The following is a 15,442-nucleotide window of genomic DNA, read 5'->3' as shown; positions in this document are numbered from 1 at the left end:
GGGTACCCAGTTTTGTAAACGGGTGATCACGCACTCCTTGTCGAATAGGACACACACGTGCGCGCCGCCGTCCGTCCGGGGATCGTGTCGGGCTTGGGCCTTGGTGATATATTAATTTTGTAATGCTAAGGAAAAAAAAAATTATTTTTCTTTATTTGCGTGTAAACTTTAAATTTCGCACATGTTAAATGTGCAAGACCAAGTTATACGATCAGTTATGCTTTGCCTATTTTCCTGGTCTTCATCTGATAAGGTTGGAACTGGTCGGTTTGAAATTCTACTGATTCCTAAAATTTAGTTCCCCACTTCCTCAAATTCAGTTCTCCACTTATACGATAAATAGCAGTTTTTTGTTTTATCATTCTTCAGTTAATACAAGTCACTGATTGCTATTTTTTTTTCTCTCTGCTTTGCTTTCTTCACCGATTTTTTTCCTTGTTGTTTCATCGAGTGGCTCTGCAGCCATATTGAATTGATACTCGTGTATCAATTATCGAATTGATTCATCGAATCAATAGAGAAGGGTGTATCTCTGTCCGAATTCTACAGTGCAGTAGCAATTCGATATTTAAATTGTGAAGGTTGTTTTATCCTGAAGACTTCACGGTTGATAGTCTACTCTGCACAATTTTGAGTAGTACTGTAAAACGTCTTAAAGAGAGCGTATTTACTTGCGGCTCAGCCGATAAATCTTTTCAATAGTAGCTTTTATGAAATTATTTTTAAAATAAAAAACAACAATATATATAAAATCTAAAAATCTAGTGTGGTTTTAGCTACACCATGCCCCTACCCGAAGATCCGTCCAAACTCATCCAATTCGATATAAAAAGAATGAATTGGACTGAATAATTGGATGGATATATGACTTAAATAAATGACATCATAAACATAAATAAATGACCAAGTGACTTAAAATAAATGACTTAATTTTATTTTTTTTTACTCGTGACTTAAAATTTCATGGATGCATCTTTATGGATTTTTGACTCATAATTTTGAGAACTGGTCTATTTCCACGTTTTCTTTGTCGTCTCTGGTTGGTATGTTTAGCACAACCATACTAATTAAATGCTTCTTTTTCTTGTTCCAAGAAATTTATTAGAGTGTGTCCACGTGGTTTTTTAATATATGATTCATTAATATTATAAAAAAAAATTAAAATTTATGAAGTACTAAGAGCACCCACAATGGAGCACTCCAATTTTGAGTACTTAAATCGGTCTCACATGAACATATCATTAATTTATTATTTTTTAATAATAGTACCTAATAGTTACTCAACCCCTCCAATGGAGCACTTCATAAAAAGTTCTAAAAAGGTCTCATCAATAACTCCACATCATCACAATAACTTATTATTTAAATATCTATTTTATAATATAAATTAATTGAATGATAAAATTACAAAATTAGTATGTACTATTTTTTTATAATTCGAAATAATAATTAAAATTTTAAATTTAATTTAAAATAATATTGTCAAATTTTAAGAATTACATAATTAAAAAATAGTTATGTAAAAATTGCCAAGGTTATTTTGTGAGTTTGAAATAAAGGAGGGTTTTGAAAATTTGGATTAGTAGGAGATTGAGAATTTGAGATAAAATTATAGAACAAATTATTTTAGTTTGGATCCATTTTGAATTACATAAATTTTCTTGTTGGCACCCAATTCAAAAAGGAAAATTCTACGGTGCACTTGGTAAAACTTAATGTACTGGTACTATAAAAGATTCAACCAATAGAAAATTAACTTTTGTCCACATCATCATTTATATATTATATTTTAAAAGTCAATTAAACTAATAGTACCGGTACATTTTTCTATACAAATTTAACCCCATAAATCATACAAATTATATTTCAATATTTAATTTAATAGGAGTAATTTTAAAAATCAATTGATCTTCATCATTTAAATTAAAAAGCAATTATATTCATCTCTCAAGAACACAATTAAAGAACAAATTTATCCCTTACTAAACCTAACCACACCCTTCCATGAGAAGATTCAAAATCTCTCCTTTTTAATCAAAGATTTCTGCCCAACTTCATCAGGGACATTCTGCCAAACTCCTTTTCACCTTCAACGGAAACAACACACTTCACACAATACTTCACAATATAAATAAAAAAAAAATATACTATCTATATCTCCAAATAATCAGTATAATTAGAATGTTTTGAAGGTAAATAATCATCATTCGTGTAATATAAACACCCCTCCCCCTCCCTTGTACGTATATCGCATGAATCTTTAGAAAATCTCCACACATCAATATTGCATATATATAGTCTCCTAATAATAACTAAAATTGAACACATCAATTTAAGAAAATAGTGACAGTTAATTTTTTCAGAAATACAAAATTAGGTTTTAATTTAATCTGAAAGAACATAATTGAAAATGAATAAATAGAAATTATAAGGTTTAATTTGAAAAGGAAACTCACATATAATCCATATTCACATTTGCTCAAAATTGAAAACCTAATTGAAGATTAATCAACGAAATCAAATAGGAAATTGAGGGGTAAAAAGTATAAAATGAAATATTTTTGTGGTGTTAAATACATAAGTATTGGTGAAACTTAATTGTTACACCATGTCAAATACTATTCCCGCATGTCAAGTAACTATTGGTCAATACATTTTATTGTACCGGTACATACTAATCTTCCTATTGTACCATAGAAGCTCCCATTCAAAAATTGATCAAACGTTTTTCCACCGTTTTTTTTTTGTTTTTTTTCTGAAGCAAATGATCCAACGTTAAGAAAATGTGGCGGTGGTATACTACCAATCCATTTAATTGTGTTTTTGTTTAAATGTCTTCAAATTGAATAAATAAATGAAAGTGACTCTCATAAAAAGAATATTTTAATAAAAAATAAGATGAGTTTAAGAGAAGAGAGAGAATTCTTATTTGAGAAGTTTAGTATTTCATAGGTACTCAAATGAGTATTGCTTCAATGGTAGTACCTAATAAGTATCATGAGTACCTAATAGGTACTACATAATTGGAGATGATCTAACTAATACTCTTATAATCTAGACACATGTTGCATCCGCAAGTAGAACATGCGCTATTCATTTTTGAAATAACTAATACTTCTATACACTACATCAAGACACTTGTTGCATCCGTAGTACATGTGCTACTTGTGGAGGGGGAGAAACACACAACAAAAGATTAATATTTGAATCGGTACATTAGCTTCAAACTACCATAGTTGGTGATCTAGTCCATTATTGCTTTGTTTGAGCCTTGTATAATTTGTTTATGGTTCTCTTTCTTTGACTCATTGTAAATCTTTGTAGTCTACCTCGGTATATCTTGTGCTGAGGAGACTGTTTTTATTAATATATTTCATTTTGACGTGTTCAAAAAATATATCTGACTCAGTACCATGTTTAGCCAACCAATCATCACATTCATTTCTAGGGATGTCAATGGGTACCCATGGGTGCAAGTTTTATGCTACCCAAACCCACACCTGAAACCACCACCCGAACCCAAACCGAAAAGTTGTTCGGGTGGCAAAACTAAAACTCACACCCACACCCGTTGGGTTCGAGTTTTTCCATCCAAACTAAACCTGCAACAAGAACACGCATAATTAATTACCTGCCAAAACATACGAATATGACCAAGAACAATTGTTAGGGTGAAAATTATTGTCATCTTTGATGGTGGCTCTGCAAGTTCACAGAATCGCAACCAAGTAATAAAGTAGTAAGTTATCGTTCTCCATAGGGATTGTGCCAAAGTTACCAGTTTTAGGTTAGGAATTAGGATAGTTTCGCTTTGTTGGTTTGAAAAGGTTTTGACAAATAAAAGTAATTAGCAATCAAAGTAAAGAGCAATTGAAATAAAGAGTTGAGTTTCAGATGAGAACTGGTGGTTAAGTACTTTCGAATTCCTCTCCTATTCCTGCTTGGTATCTGGCGCTATATCTGCTTACTATCGAAGTATTATCTGGAGATTAATTTCTATTAAAGCAAGCTTAGTATAACTATACTTCCTTCTATTGTAATCTGTTTAGGTTGAATCAATTAAACTAGGTTTAGCCTTCGTTATTTCGTGTCCTTACCCTTAACGAGTTCAACCTTTAATGGGCGTCCTTACCTTTAGAGGTTCCTAATTTAACAAGTTATCTAGTGTAATTGGTTCCCTAATATCAGTACAAAATTTAACTATGTGTGATTCGTAATCTCAAACCTAACCGCAAACATTGAATTTAATGGTCTCATATAAGTAGGTTATAATATCTCTTTGTTTCCGAAGTCTTAGATGTGTCATGATATCCACTTCGACCCTAAGTACTAACAACATATGTGGCTGATCATAAATGCTAGTGTATAAAATGATAAATACAGATACTAACAGATAATAAATGAATAGCAATTTGTAAATAGACTTGGAACATAACCAGATTATATGTCTCAAGCATTCATAGGGGGGTTCATCTACTTGACCTAACCTTGATGGGTTTAGCTACTAAAGACCATAATAAAACAATAAGGAAAAGCAAGCATAAAAATTACCCCTATGCCCTCGGAGAACCTGAGCTCTCATTGCCTCCTCCTTAGAGTTCTCCTAACTCTCTTGTGAATATTGAATGGTTCTCAATATTTTTGAATGAATAATAGTGGAGGAGGAATGCTCTATTTATAATTTTTCAACTGGGTTTGGGCTTTTTATGCGCGTCCATCGCACCAATCGTGGCCACGATGGCGTGTAATTTTGTCTCATCGTGGCCACGATGGATCATATCGTGGTACGATGGAAGATCTTCTCCAGATTTTCTGCTTTCTCCAACCGCCTTTCATCGTGCCACGATGACAAGTCATCGTGGTACGATGGTAAAGATTTATTGCAGATTTTCTTCAATTTAAACCGCCTTCTCATCGCGTCACGTTGGGATCTCATCGTAGGTACGATGGTTGCGCTGTTTATTACGCTTTTGCCTGTTTTGCTGCTTTTTCCACTTTGCTTGCTTCTGGGCCAAGTAACTTCAATTTTCCAGGTATTTTCTTGCTTTTGGGCTTCAATTGCTATTAGAACTACCCTAAATTACTACTAAAAACATCATATAATTGACTGTCATCAATCTTCAAAAATAAGATCATATATATATTTAAGGGTTAATTATATTTTTAGTCTATAAATGGACTAGGTCAAATTAAGCTCATCAAATAGTCCAGGCCCATGTTAGCACTGCGCCTCAATTCCCGAGCCTTGTGCTTGGGGGGCTGTGGACCGGGCGATCAAAGTAAGGCCCAATAGACGCCTAGGCCCAATATGATGCTAAATTTAGCCATAATCCGTAAAAATAGGACAACCTCATTCCCATATGATTTAATCCGGCTTGCCCAATGGACCACTTCACCCACGATCTAGACCATGAATACAAGTGATAAATAAGGACTTGGCGGGAACAAATGTGAAAGACCCATGATTCCCACTACCCGATAAACATGGAACGTGGGGTAGGGGCTTAAATGGCAGAATGGTAACCACCTCAAGGGCCTATAAATAGAGGGCGAGAGAAGGGTAAAGACTAAGAGCAAAATTACTATTGATCACAACAATATACACTCCAAGTGATCTATCACTAAATCAACCCCCTAGTTCTTTAGCAGGAACAATAAATATATCAAATTTCATACTTTTGTTTTGTTTTCACCACTAGTTTAATCTGGTTCAGAGGTCGATTCTGACATCAAGTAGTTCCAGCCCCCTCCAGATTGTAGTTACGGGGGATCGAACCGTGGTCCTCCCTAACAAGTTCAACGTCAATCACCACTGAACCAACTAATGATTGACATCTCAAATTTCATTTTTAGTCCATATAAAAATTTCAACAAGTTTTGGTCACTCAAATATTTTATGTCATCATTTTTGGTCTTTGTCGACTCGTAAATATCATTTGAAATTTTAATTTTTTTTCGCGATCATGTTTAGTACATTATATGAATCTCTCTTACAAAAGTTTAATTTTTTTAACAAAGAATGAATTGAATATGATTTTTTTTGTGTTTTGCGCTTAAAAATTCATAAGTAATTCATCTTATGTTAAAAAATTCTAAATTCTTGTGGAAGAGATTCTTATAATATTATAAACATAAGTGCAAAAAACCATTCAAAAGTTGTGATAGAAAATATTTGAGAGATAAAAAATTGCCGAATTTTTTTATAAGGATTAAAAACAAAATTTGAGATATTTATACCACATAAAAATTATTTAACCCTATATTTAATTATAAATATTTAATGCGACTAATTAAATAAGTTTTTTCACTAAATATTAAAAAAGTAAATTTTATTTATGTTTTACTAATTGCACATTTGCACTTAACAAACTTCCCCCATTGCTTCAAAAAAAAATATTTGTCCCAATTATTATAAGTTGTTCTTGAAATATAATGTCAAAAATTGTATGTTTAAAATCTAAATAACACAATGCGGCCAATGTTTGGGCTAGTTTCCATAAATTTGAAATTATTTTCTTATGTATTGAACATTTATTAATTAATGATATGAATTAAGTTTGTTTGGTTAAAACAAAAAATCTAAATAACACAAGTGTTTGTGAAAAAAAAAACACAAGTGTGAAATTAAATATTAGTATTTTTTTTATCAAATCTTATGTCACTTGTTCAAATCCAAAAAGGACAATGATATTAGACTATACCTCAGCATTCCAAATGGATCTCAAATTTAACCGGCACAACTCCACAAAAAAAAAAAATCAAATTAACTGCTATACTATTAATTATAATCACGTCAAATTTTATGATTTTTAAATAAAAAGGCAGTATGTCATCAAATAAACTATCAATTTTTTTATTTGTAAATTAAGGTAGAAGTATTTGCTTTAGCAACTATCGAAATTAACCCTTCAAAATAATTATTTTCAACAGATTGGCATCTCTCAACAATTCAGTTTTTATATAGCACGATCAAACATTGAACTCAAGATCAAATAGTTAAAAAACTCAAATATATACACACTTGTGTCACACTATTTTAAGGGTTAAATATATTTTTAGTGCTGGTTACAAGGGACGGTCGGAAGATCATCTACATTGAACTTAAAACAATTATACAAGTGAGTTGAACACCACATTACACTTGCCACAACAATCTCGTCCATCAAGTGCGAGTCATTCAAATTCTTTATGCTCCCCTTCAAATGGAATCTTTTTCATACTTGACTTGTACCGTCATTGTTGTTCTCAACAGGACCCACCACCTGACCATTTTTTTCAGGAAGACTTTTGATACAAGAAGCTGGTCAAACCTTTCTTTGAACCATCGACTCTAATACTATTGTTGGACTCAAGAATAACTATACAAGTGAGTTGGACATCAGACTTTAACCCAAAACCTTAAGGCATTAAGTTTATCGGTCATCTCACTTATAAAATGTTCAACCTCAACTTTTCTAAGCAATGTGATACTTAACTCACTTACACTTGCCACAATATTTACTTCCTATAAAATGGAGACTTTTAAGTTTAGTCCTTACTTATTTAATTTTTATTGTATTTTTAATCTTTATAAAAAATTTCTGCATGAAGCTTTTAGTCCATGCTAAAATTAAATTTGTTTAATTAGTCTTAATTTCTTAATATTTTAACCATTTTTTAGGCATGTTTAGCACTTTATAAAATATTTATTTACTAAAATTTAGAATTATTTTAACATAGGATGAATTAAATATTTTTTTTTAAACTAAAAGTTCTAGATAAAATTTGACATATAAATCAAATTAATTGGAGACTATTTTTTGGGATGAATCTTTTTATTATGTTTGAAACACAATCTCAAAAAACATTTAAAAATACATTTTGATTGAATATCAGGGACTAAAGATGAGCGCAATATAATTTCGTGAGGACTAAAAATAGTATACAAATTAAATAAGAACTAATATTAAAAGTTTTCAATTTTATTAGAACAAAAACCATATTTAATTCTATAACATATTTAACTCTATTTTTAATTATGTTAAAATTTATTTACCAAAAAAAAAATCATGTTAAAATTTTAATTATATGACGTGAAAAATAGTAGTATTAGTATTATGTTTTCTAAAATCACCAAAACCTACATTCACAATGTCAATCACCATTAAATCAAAATCAAACGATCTATATTTTAAATATTTTTTGAAGAATAAAATCCAACCTTGTTCGATTTCAATTCCAATGTTGTGAATGTGGGCTCCGATGACATCAAAGGAAGCCATATTTAAAACATGATTGCATAATTTTTAGGAGAGCTGAAAATTTTATGTCCGAATTTTGTAATGGAGTTGAGACTATGAATCGAACTCAATTTCTTTAAAATAATTCATTTTAGAGAAACTCATTAATAACGTAAGCTTCATTTCTTTATTATCTTATCACTCTTTTTTTTTCATAAATAAAATTTTCAGAAGATCAGCTAAAAAACAAAATAACAAGTGTATAATTTGATTGACAAAATTTAAATATGGGATTTGTTTGTTTTCATTTTCTCCACTCTCTCACTCCACTTCTTGTGTTGGCGTGTATGCTCAAAGTCCAAACTCTCACAACCAAACAAAAATCAAACCTAAAACCATAACCGCTCTGTCCCCTTTTTTAATTCTCAAAACCAAATTTCATGTGAAGAGTTCAAAGAAAGAAAAAAAAAACACATTTCAAAATTCAAATGCAAATGAAGTTTCACAAGCTAAAACTGTTCTTCTTTTTTCTGACAATTTTTCTTCCGTCAGTAAAACCTGATTTAACTTCTGAACGCGCAGCTCTGTTAACTCTACGCGCCGCCGTAACTGGAAGAACCCTTCTATGGAACACAACCTCCGCCACTCCCTGTAACTGGCCCGGCGTCCATTGTGACCAAAACCACACTCATGTAGTCGAGCTTCACCTCCCTGCTGTTTCACTCTCCGGCAACCTCCCCGCCGGCGTATTTTCCGGCCTCCCTAACCTCCACACTCTCAGTCTCCGTTTCAATTCCCTCTCCGGTCCTCTTCCCTCTGACATCTCTGCTTGCACTTCCCTAAAAAATCTCTACCTCCAGCAGAATCTTCTCTCCGGCGAAATTCCGGTGACACTGTTTCAACTCACCGGTCTTGTTCGTCTCAATTTGGCTTCCAATAACTTCTCCGGTAAAATTCCGGTTGGATTTCAAAACCTAACCCGGTTGAAAACCCTATATCTTCAAAATAACCGGTTCACCGGTTCTCTTACTGAGTTGAACCGGGTTCAACTCGATCAGTTCAATGTTTCAAACAACTTGTTGAACGGTTCAGTTCCTGAAAAATTGCAAACTTTTGGTAAAGATTCGTTTTTGGGTAATCTCTTATGTGGGAAACCCCTTAACCCTTGTCCTAAAGAAGAAGGAGGTTCAAATAGTGGAACTAGGGGTGTAAATAGTGGTAATGGAAATTCAAGTGTGGTTGATGGAAATCATGGGTTTATGAAGAACAAGAAGAAAGGAAAATTATCTGGTGGTGCTATAGCTGGAATTGTTATTGGGTCTGTTGTGATTCTTTTGTTTGTAGTTTTTGCTTTGATTCTCTTATGCAGGAATAGGAATGGTGAAAAAACTAGTTCAATTGATGATGTTGCAGCAACTTTGAAGCATAATCAGAATGATGAGGAGATTCATGGTGAGAATATTGGAAATGGGTTTTCGTCGGCCGCAGCGGCTATGGCTGCGCCCGCGGCGGTGAATGGTGAGAGAGGTGGTGAAAGCGTTGTTATTGGTGGTGGTGATAAAAAATTGGTCTTTTTTAGGAATTGGGGTAAGGTGTTTGATTTGGAGGATTTGTTAAGAGCTTCTGCTGAGGTATTAGGGAAAGGGACTTTTGGGACATCTTATAAGGCAGTTTTGGAGGTTGGTCCTGTGGTTGTGGCTGTGAAGAGGTTAAGGGATGTGACTATTTCTGAGAGGGAATTTAAGGAGAAGATTGAGAGGGTTGGTGCAATGGTTCATGAAAATTTAGCACCTCTTAGGGCTTACTATTATAGTAGAGATGAGAAGCTTCTTGTTCATGATTATTTGCATATGGGAAGCTTATCTGCACTTTTGCATGGTGAGAGTTTTACTTTGCTTCCTTTTTTACTTGTTCATGTTTCTATGTTATGACTTTAGATTTCTTTACTTATTTCGATATAGAATTATGATTACTGCAATTGGTGTTCTTTTCAGTTTCGTGTTCCTTTTTTGATTAATTAATTGCATTGCATTTAATAAAAGAAGAGAGAAGAGTATAGTAATCCTTTAGGATCTATAATTTTGTCTTGCATTTCAGTTCACTTGTTTCCTTTTACATACATCCATTTAGGTTTGTTATATTGTTAAGGTTGTGATTTGGTATCAGCTTTTAGATTGCATTAACCACTTTGGGTTGGCTTATCTACTAACATAAGCAGTTGTGAGACTGTTTGGGAAGCTTATGGGACCAACTTATGACATGTCCATAAGCTGTTTTCAGCTTATTTCATTAAGTTCTCCACAATAGCTTATAAAAAAGTATTGACTTTATTTTATCATTTTTTTTTTAAAATAACTTATACATAAGCGTTTATGCTATAATTGCTTAATTGTGTTTATGCAAACAAGGTTGTAACTATGTTAAAAATGAATTAGAGCCTTGACATTTTTTATTTTTTGACATACACATTAACATGAACAATGGTAAAATGAAAGTTCATTATTTTATTTTGAATACAGGAAACAAAGGAGGGGGTAGGACACCACTGAATTGGGAAATGAGATCAGGCATTGCACTTGGAGCTGCTCGCGGCATTGAGTACTTGCATTCACAAGGACCTAATGTTTCTCATGGAAACATAAAATCGTCCAACATTTTGCTAACCAAGTCCTATGATGCAAGAGTATCTGATTTTGGTCTTGCACATCTTGTTGGTCCTTCAACCACACCTAACAGGGTTGCCGGCTACCGTGCTCCCGAAGTAACTGATCCACGGAAAGTTTCTCAGAAAGCAGATGTATACAGCTTTGGTGTATTGCTCTTGGAACTTCTGACCGGGAAGGCTCCAACTCATACCCTCTTGAACGACGAAGGAGTCGACCTTCCGAGATGGGTGCAATCAGTTGTTAAAGAAGAATGGACTTCCGAGGTCTTTGATCTTGAACTCCTTAGGTATCAAAATGTTGAAGAGGAAATGGTTCAGTTGTTGCAACTTGCAGTAGATTGCGCTGCCACTTACCCTGATAACCGCCCTTCGATGTCGCAAGTGAGACAGCACATAGAAGAGCTGCATAGGTCTAGCTTGAAAGAAAGTCTAGATCAAATTGAACAACCTGATGACATAGATGATAACTCCTCTAGATGAGTTTGACTCTCTATCTTACTTTACTATTGATGAACTGTGAAAGGATGTTCTTGGCTTTGTCAAAAGTCCCCTTATCTTTTTTCCTGCCTGAATCATGTGTGCTTATGCTGTAACTTATTTTAGGGTTTAATTATTTCGTAGGTCCTCGAACTATTTGGAAATTTTTAAATAGGTCTCTGAACTTTTTTTTTTGTTTGTAATTGAGTCCCTAAATTTATGAAAAATATTTAATTAGAAACCTTGAACCAATTTTTTTAATTGAGTTCCTTAACTTCTAAATAATTTATCACTAGGATCCTCCTAAACTTTTAAATGATTTGTAATTAGGTCTCTGAATTTGTAAACATTTAGAGACCTAATTAAAAACAATTATTAACAAATTCGGCGATCCGATTACAAATTATTTTAATTTTGGGATCTATTTAAAATTCTCTAAATAGTTTAAGGACCTGCAAGATAATTAAACATTTTTTTTATCTTTGGCCTAAATTTTCATTAGCTCCCCCAACTTTGATGTATTTCCTTCTTTTCTCCTCCAATATCTATTGTAGTAGTTTACCTATTTTTCTTCTCAATCAATATATTCTTGTGGGAGTGTATATCTGTATTTGGGTCTAGATTCTTGTTGATGTAATTATTATTCTTGCTTTAGCATTAACTTTTGCTTTTGGTGAAACCTTTTTCTCTGTTAAAAGTGTGATGATATATAGTGGCTACTGTTTCTAGTTGGCATTGATCACATCTTTAAATTTTTTGAGTCTTGTGAACCTTTCAAATTGGTAAAGATGGATGATTTTTATACCAAAAAAAACAACTTTGATTAACTCTTCTTTGACTTAGCATGTGGATCAAGATGTAGATGTTATCCCATATTGAGATTCTGTAAAATCAAAATAAATTTTCAAAGAATTTTGATCCTTAAGATTAGTACTCTTTTAATAAAAGTCACAACTGTACTTGAAATTCTTTTAAGTTAATTTAAAGTTTCAAACAAGTCATTATCTTCTTATTTTTGTCAAGTTAGTCTTTATGTTTATTAAATCGTCAACAAGGTTCTTGACAAAAAAAAAAAAATTCGTCAACAAGGTTGAACCAAATTTCTTTTTTAATCTATGAATATTATCAAAAATCTTGTTTGATCATTTAAAAAGGTAAAAATATATCTTCAGGACATAAAATTTGTTATAATATTTAATTCATCAAAATTAACATGATTTTTTTATATATATTTTATCTAAGATTATGACATCATTATCGTGAATGAATATCTTACAAGTGAAGCAGGAAAAAAATACCATTAATTTTGATCAACGGTTGAGATCTATCATAATTAAAAATGAGAACATATACACATCTCCACACACAATCTTATCCAATGTGGTTGAACCTAGAGTCAGTGTTTAATCCATCCATCATCTTCAAGTCTTCAACCTTCAACTTAGGTGCAAAGTAGTTGAACCCAGAAATTAAATCCCAAAATTGTTTCTTCTCGACAAAAAAGTCGCATAATTTTTTTAGAACAATAATCAATTTTAAAAAAATCACAGATGTCATTTCTTCTTCTCCTTTGCAGGACTACTCCTAATGGAGATTGAAGATGATTGGTTAAGAAAATATTTTTGGGTTCAAATATGAAACGAAATCATCATATCACATGATTGCAAAATGTATGCATTTAATTGTATATAATATTTTTCCATTTAACAAACACAAGAAAAAATTGAAGGAGGTGAGAAGAAACCTCTAAGTTAGAGGTTGAAGATGATAGGTTCAACCACATTGGGACACAATTGTGTGTGGAGATGTGTATATATTTTCATTTTTAATGATAACATATTTGAACTGTTGATCAAATCTAATTGTATTTTTTTTCGTAATTCACCAGTGAGAGACTTAATTGAGTGATCACCCTAAAAGCCACCCACAAATATAGTTGGTGTGAATTCAGTTGATTTTTTTTTTTCTTTCGAATTATCCCTATAACAAAAAAAAAATCCAAATTTCCCTACCTTTTTTAAAAAATACATAATTGCCCTACTTTATGCTATGAGATGACGCATCATTGGCCTTGTAGCGTTCACCAAAGGGACACGCCATCCTAGTGGGAATGAATTTAACACGTACTTGAACCCCATGGTACGTGGTTCGATATCCATGAAAGGAAAAAACTTCACTAGTTGTAGTTTTCCATACAATGAGCATATTTACTAGGTCAATTGTCAGCGAATTTCAAATGGTATTGATCCCACATGCTACTGGATTAAGGTATCCGATTGTCCGACTTCAAATATATCTACATGAAATGGTTGCGGTTCATCCATCCGAGGCACATTAGTTTCTCTCTATGTGGAGGCTAACCCTATAACGGAAAATAAGTTTCAGAATACATGTTACCAATTAGTAGGACAACTGGATATTTGTACATTTGTGCTATTAAAAAACCCATGTCCGACATCATCACCCATTTTTCCTCAAGTTCCCGGCCGAGACGTTCCGGAATAAGAGCGTTTTGATTTGATTGAATCTTTCTTCACCTCCAAACACTTCTATATACCTTTTCTTGTTTATGTTCAATTCAATTGTCAAATTACGACGGACCATCTGGTAAGGATCTTCAGATTCTCCGATTAGGCCAGCACCAACATGGAATCCGCAATGTCTGTCCCCTACAACTTCTATGAAGTTTTTAATAAACGGGTGCACAAAAGGAGGCAACTAGTCCAAGTTGGGCCAATCGCGTTTTAGTGTGGCAGCTAGTGTCGAATGTGATGGTGCCGGATGTGGAGAATGACTACATTTCTGTGAACTTTCACGTCTTGGATCTGATGATTGGAATTCATGTGTGTGTCTGGATATTGAGACTCTGCATGCTCAAATAAAGAAGGAGAACGCTTCGTAGACCGCTCGTCCTGACTATAACTTGGTCTCTTTGATGAACGTTTTGGCCAGCCTTTTGGCGCATCTTTAGTTTGGACTTGGTTTTGGAGGTGGACATATCAACATGGTCTAAGGCTACACAAACTGTATGAATCGTTCTTTTATATGAACCTTCATGTCGTGGTCAGCACCGTTGAATCTGGCCTTTTAAGGACAAACATTCAATACCTGTGTAAAAAAAACATGTATGTTGTTGAATAGGCCTTGAAATCTCAGTTACAAAAAGTCATAAAATCATGTGCTAGCTATGAGTTGCGCTTGGTGTAGAAGACTAATGCACTGGGCGCAATTGTTTAAGTTTTTTTTCTTGGTAGATGCTGGTACCTGCGCTAGGCACGGTGTATAGCCGCGCTAGGCGCATCACACTGTTTTTGGGGGAAAAAAACTTTTTCTTGGAGGGCACTTTTACTTGGATTATGTTTTATTTTAAAGTAGATTTGTTTCTAAAATTTAGGCATATATTTTTCTATAAATAGAGGTTACTATTTGCATAGAAAAATGAGGTAGATAGACAGATTTAATTTAATTTTTTTATTAAAAAAGAAATAGTTAAGAGGTGAAAGATTTAGAAAAATGAAAATATTATCTCGTGTAAAAAGAAAATTGATATTAATTTTACACATGAATAGTGTGGAAGAATTACTTCTCACATTGCATGTAAGAAAATCCATGACATCAATTAAATTGTTCAATCATATACACTTAAAAGAAAAACGTTATGAGATCCTTTTGGTGCAGGTTATGAGAGTCAAATACAAACGTGGCTCTCTCTCTACTCCTTCTATTGTAGTTCGTAGCAATTCCTCAAATATTTGGAGGGCTATCTCAAAGTCTTGGGAGCAAGTCAAATGTCATATTCGATGGGAATGAAACCCGTTTTTGGAGAGATCCTTGGATCCCAAAGTGTGGTGCTTTGTAGGATCATTATGAGGCTTCCATCCCTTCTAGTGAAATAGAGTACTCTGTGTCAAATTATGCGATAAATGAGGGTTGAAACTGGGATTTGATTACTAATAGGCTTCCTGATTCTATTTGAAGTTTCATAGCTAAGTTGAAGGCTCCAACCAATGGCAACAACGATATGCCTAACTGGGATCTTTCCACTTATGGGAATTTTAGTTTTAAAAAACAGCTTACAATC

The 15,442-nt window shown here is 33.1% G+C and overlaps 1 protein-coding gene across 1 annotated transcript; it reads left to right on the top strand.

Annotated features, from left to right (window-relative positions):
- Nucleotides 1-8,395: 8,395 nt before the first annotated feature.
- LOC123916547 (probable inactive receptor kinase RLK902) lies at nt 8,396-11,609 on the top strand. The gene is made up of 2 exons (XM_045968020.1): nt 8,396-10,097; nt 10,739-11,609. Exons 1-2 carry the CDS (start codon nt 8,708-8,710, stop codon nt 11,362-11,364), a joined length of 2,016 nt encoding a protein of 671 aa, XP_045823976.1. The 5' UTR covers nt 8,396-8,707; the 3' UTR covers nt 11,365-11,609.
- Nucleotides 11,610-15,442: the final 3,833 nt, after the last annotated feature.

The sequence above is a fragment of the Trifolium pratense genome, linkage group LG3, assembly GCF_020283565.1.
Source record: "Trifolium pratense cultivar HEN17-A07 linkage group LG3, ARS_RC_1.1, whole genome shotgun sequence".
Lineage (NCBI taxonomy): Eukaryota > Viridiplantae > Streptophyta > Magnoliopsida > Fabales > Fabaceae > Trifolium > Trifolium pratense.
This window is presented reverse-complemented; position numbering and strand designations above follow the sequence as displayed.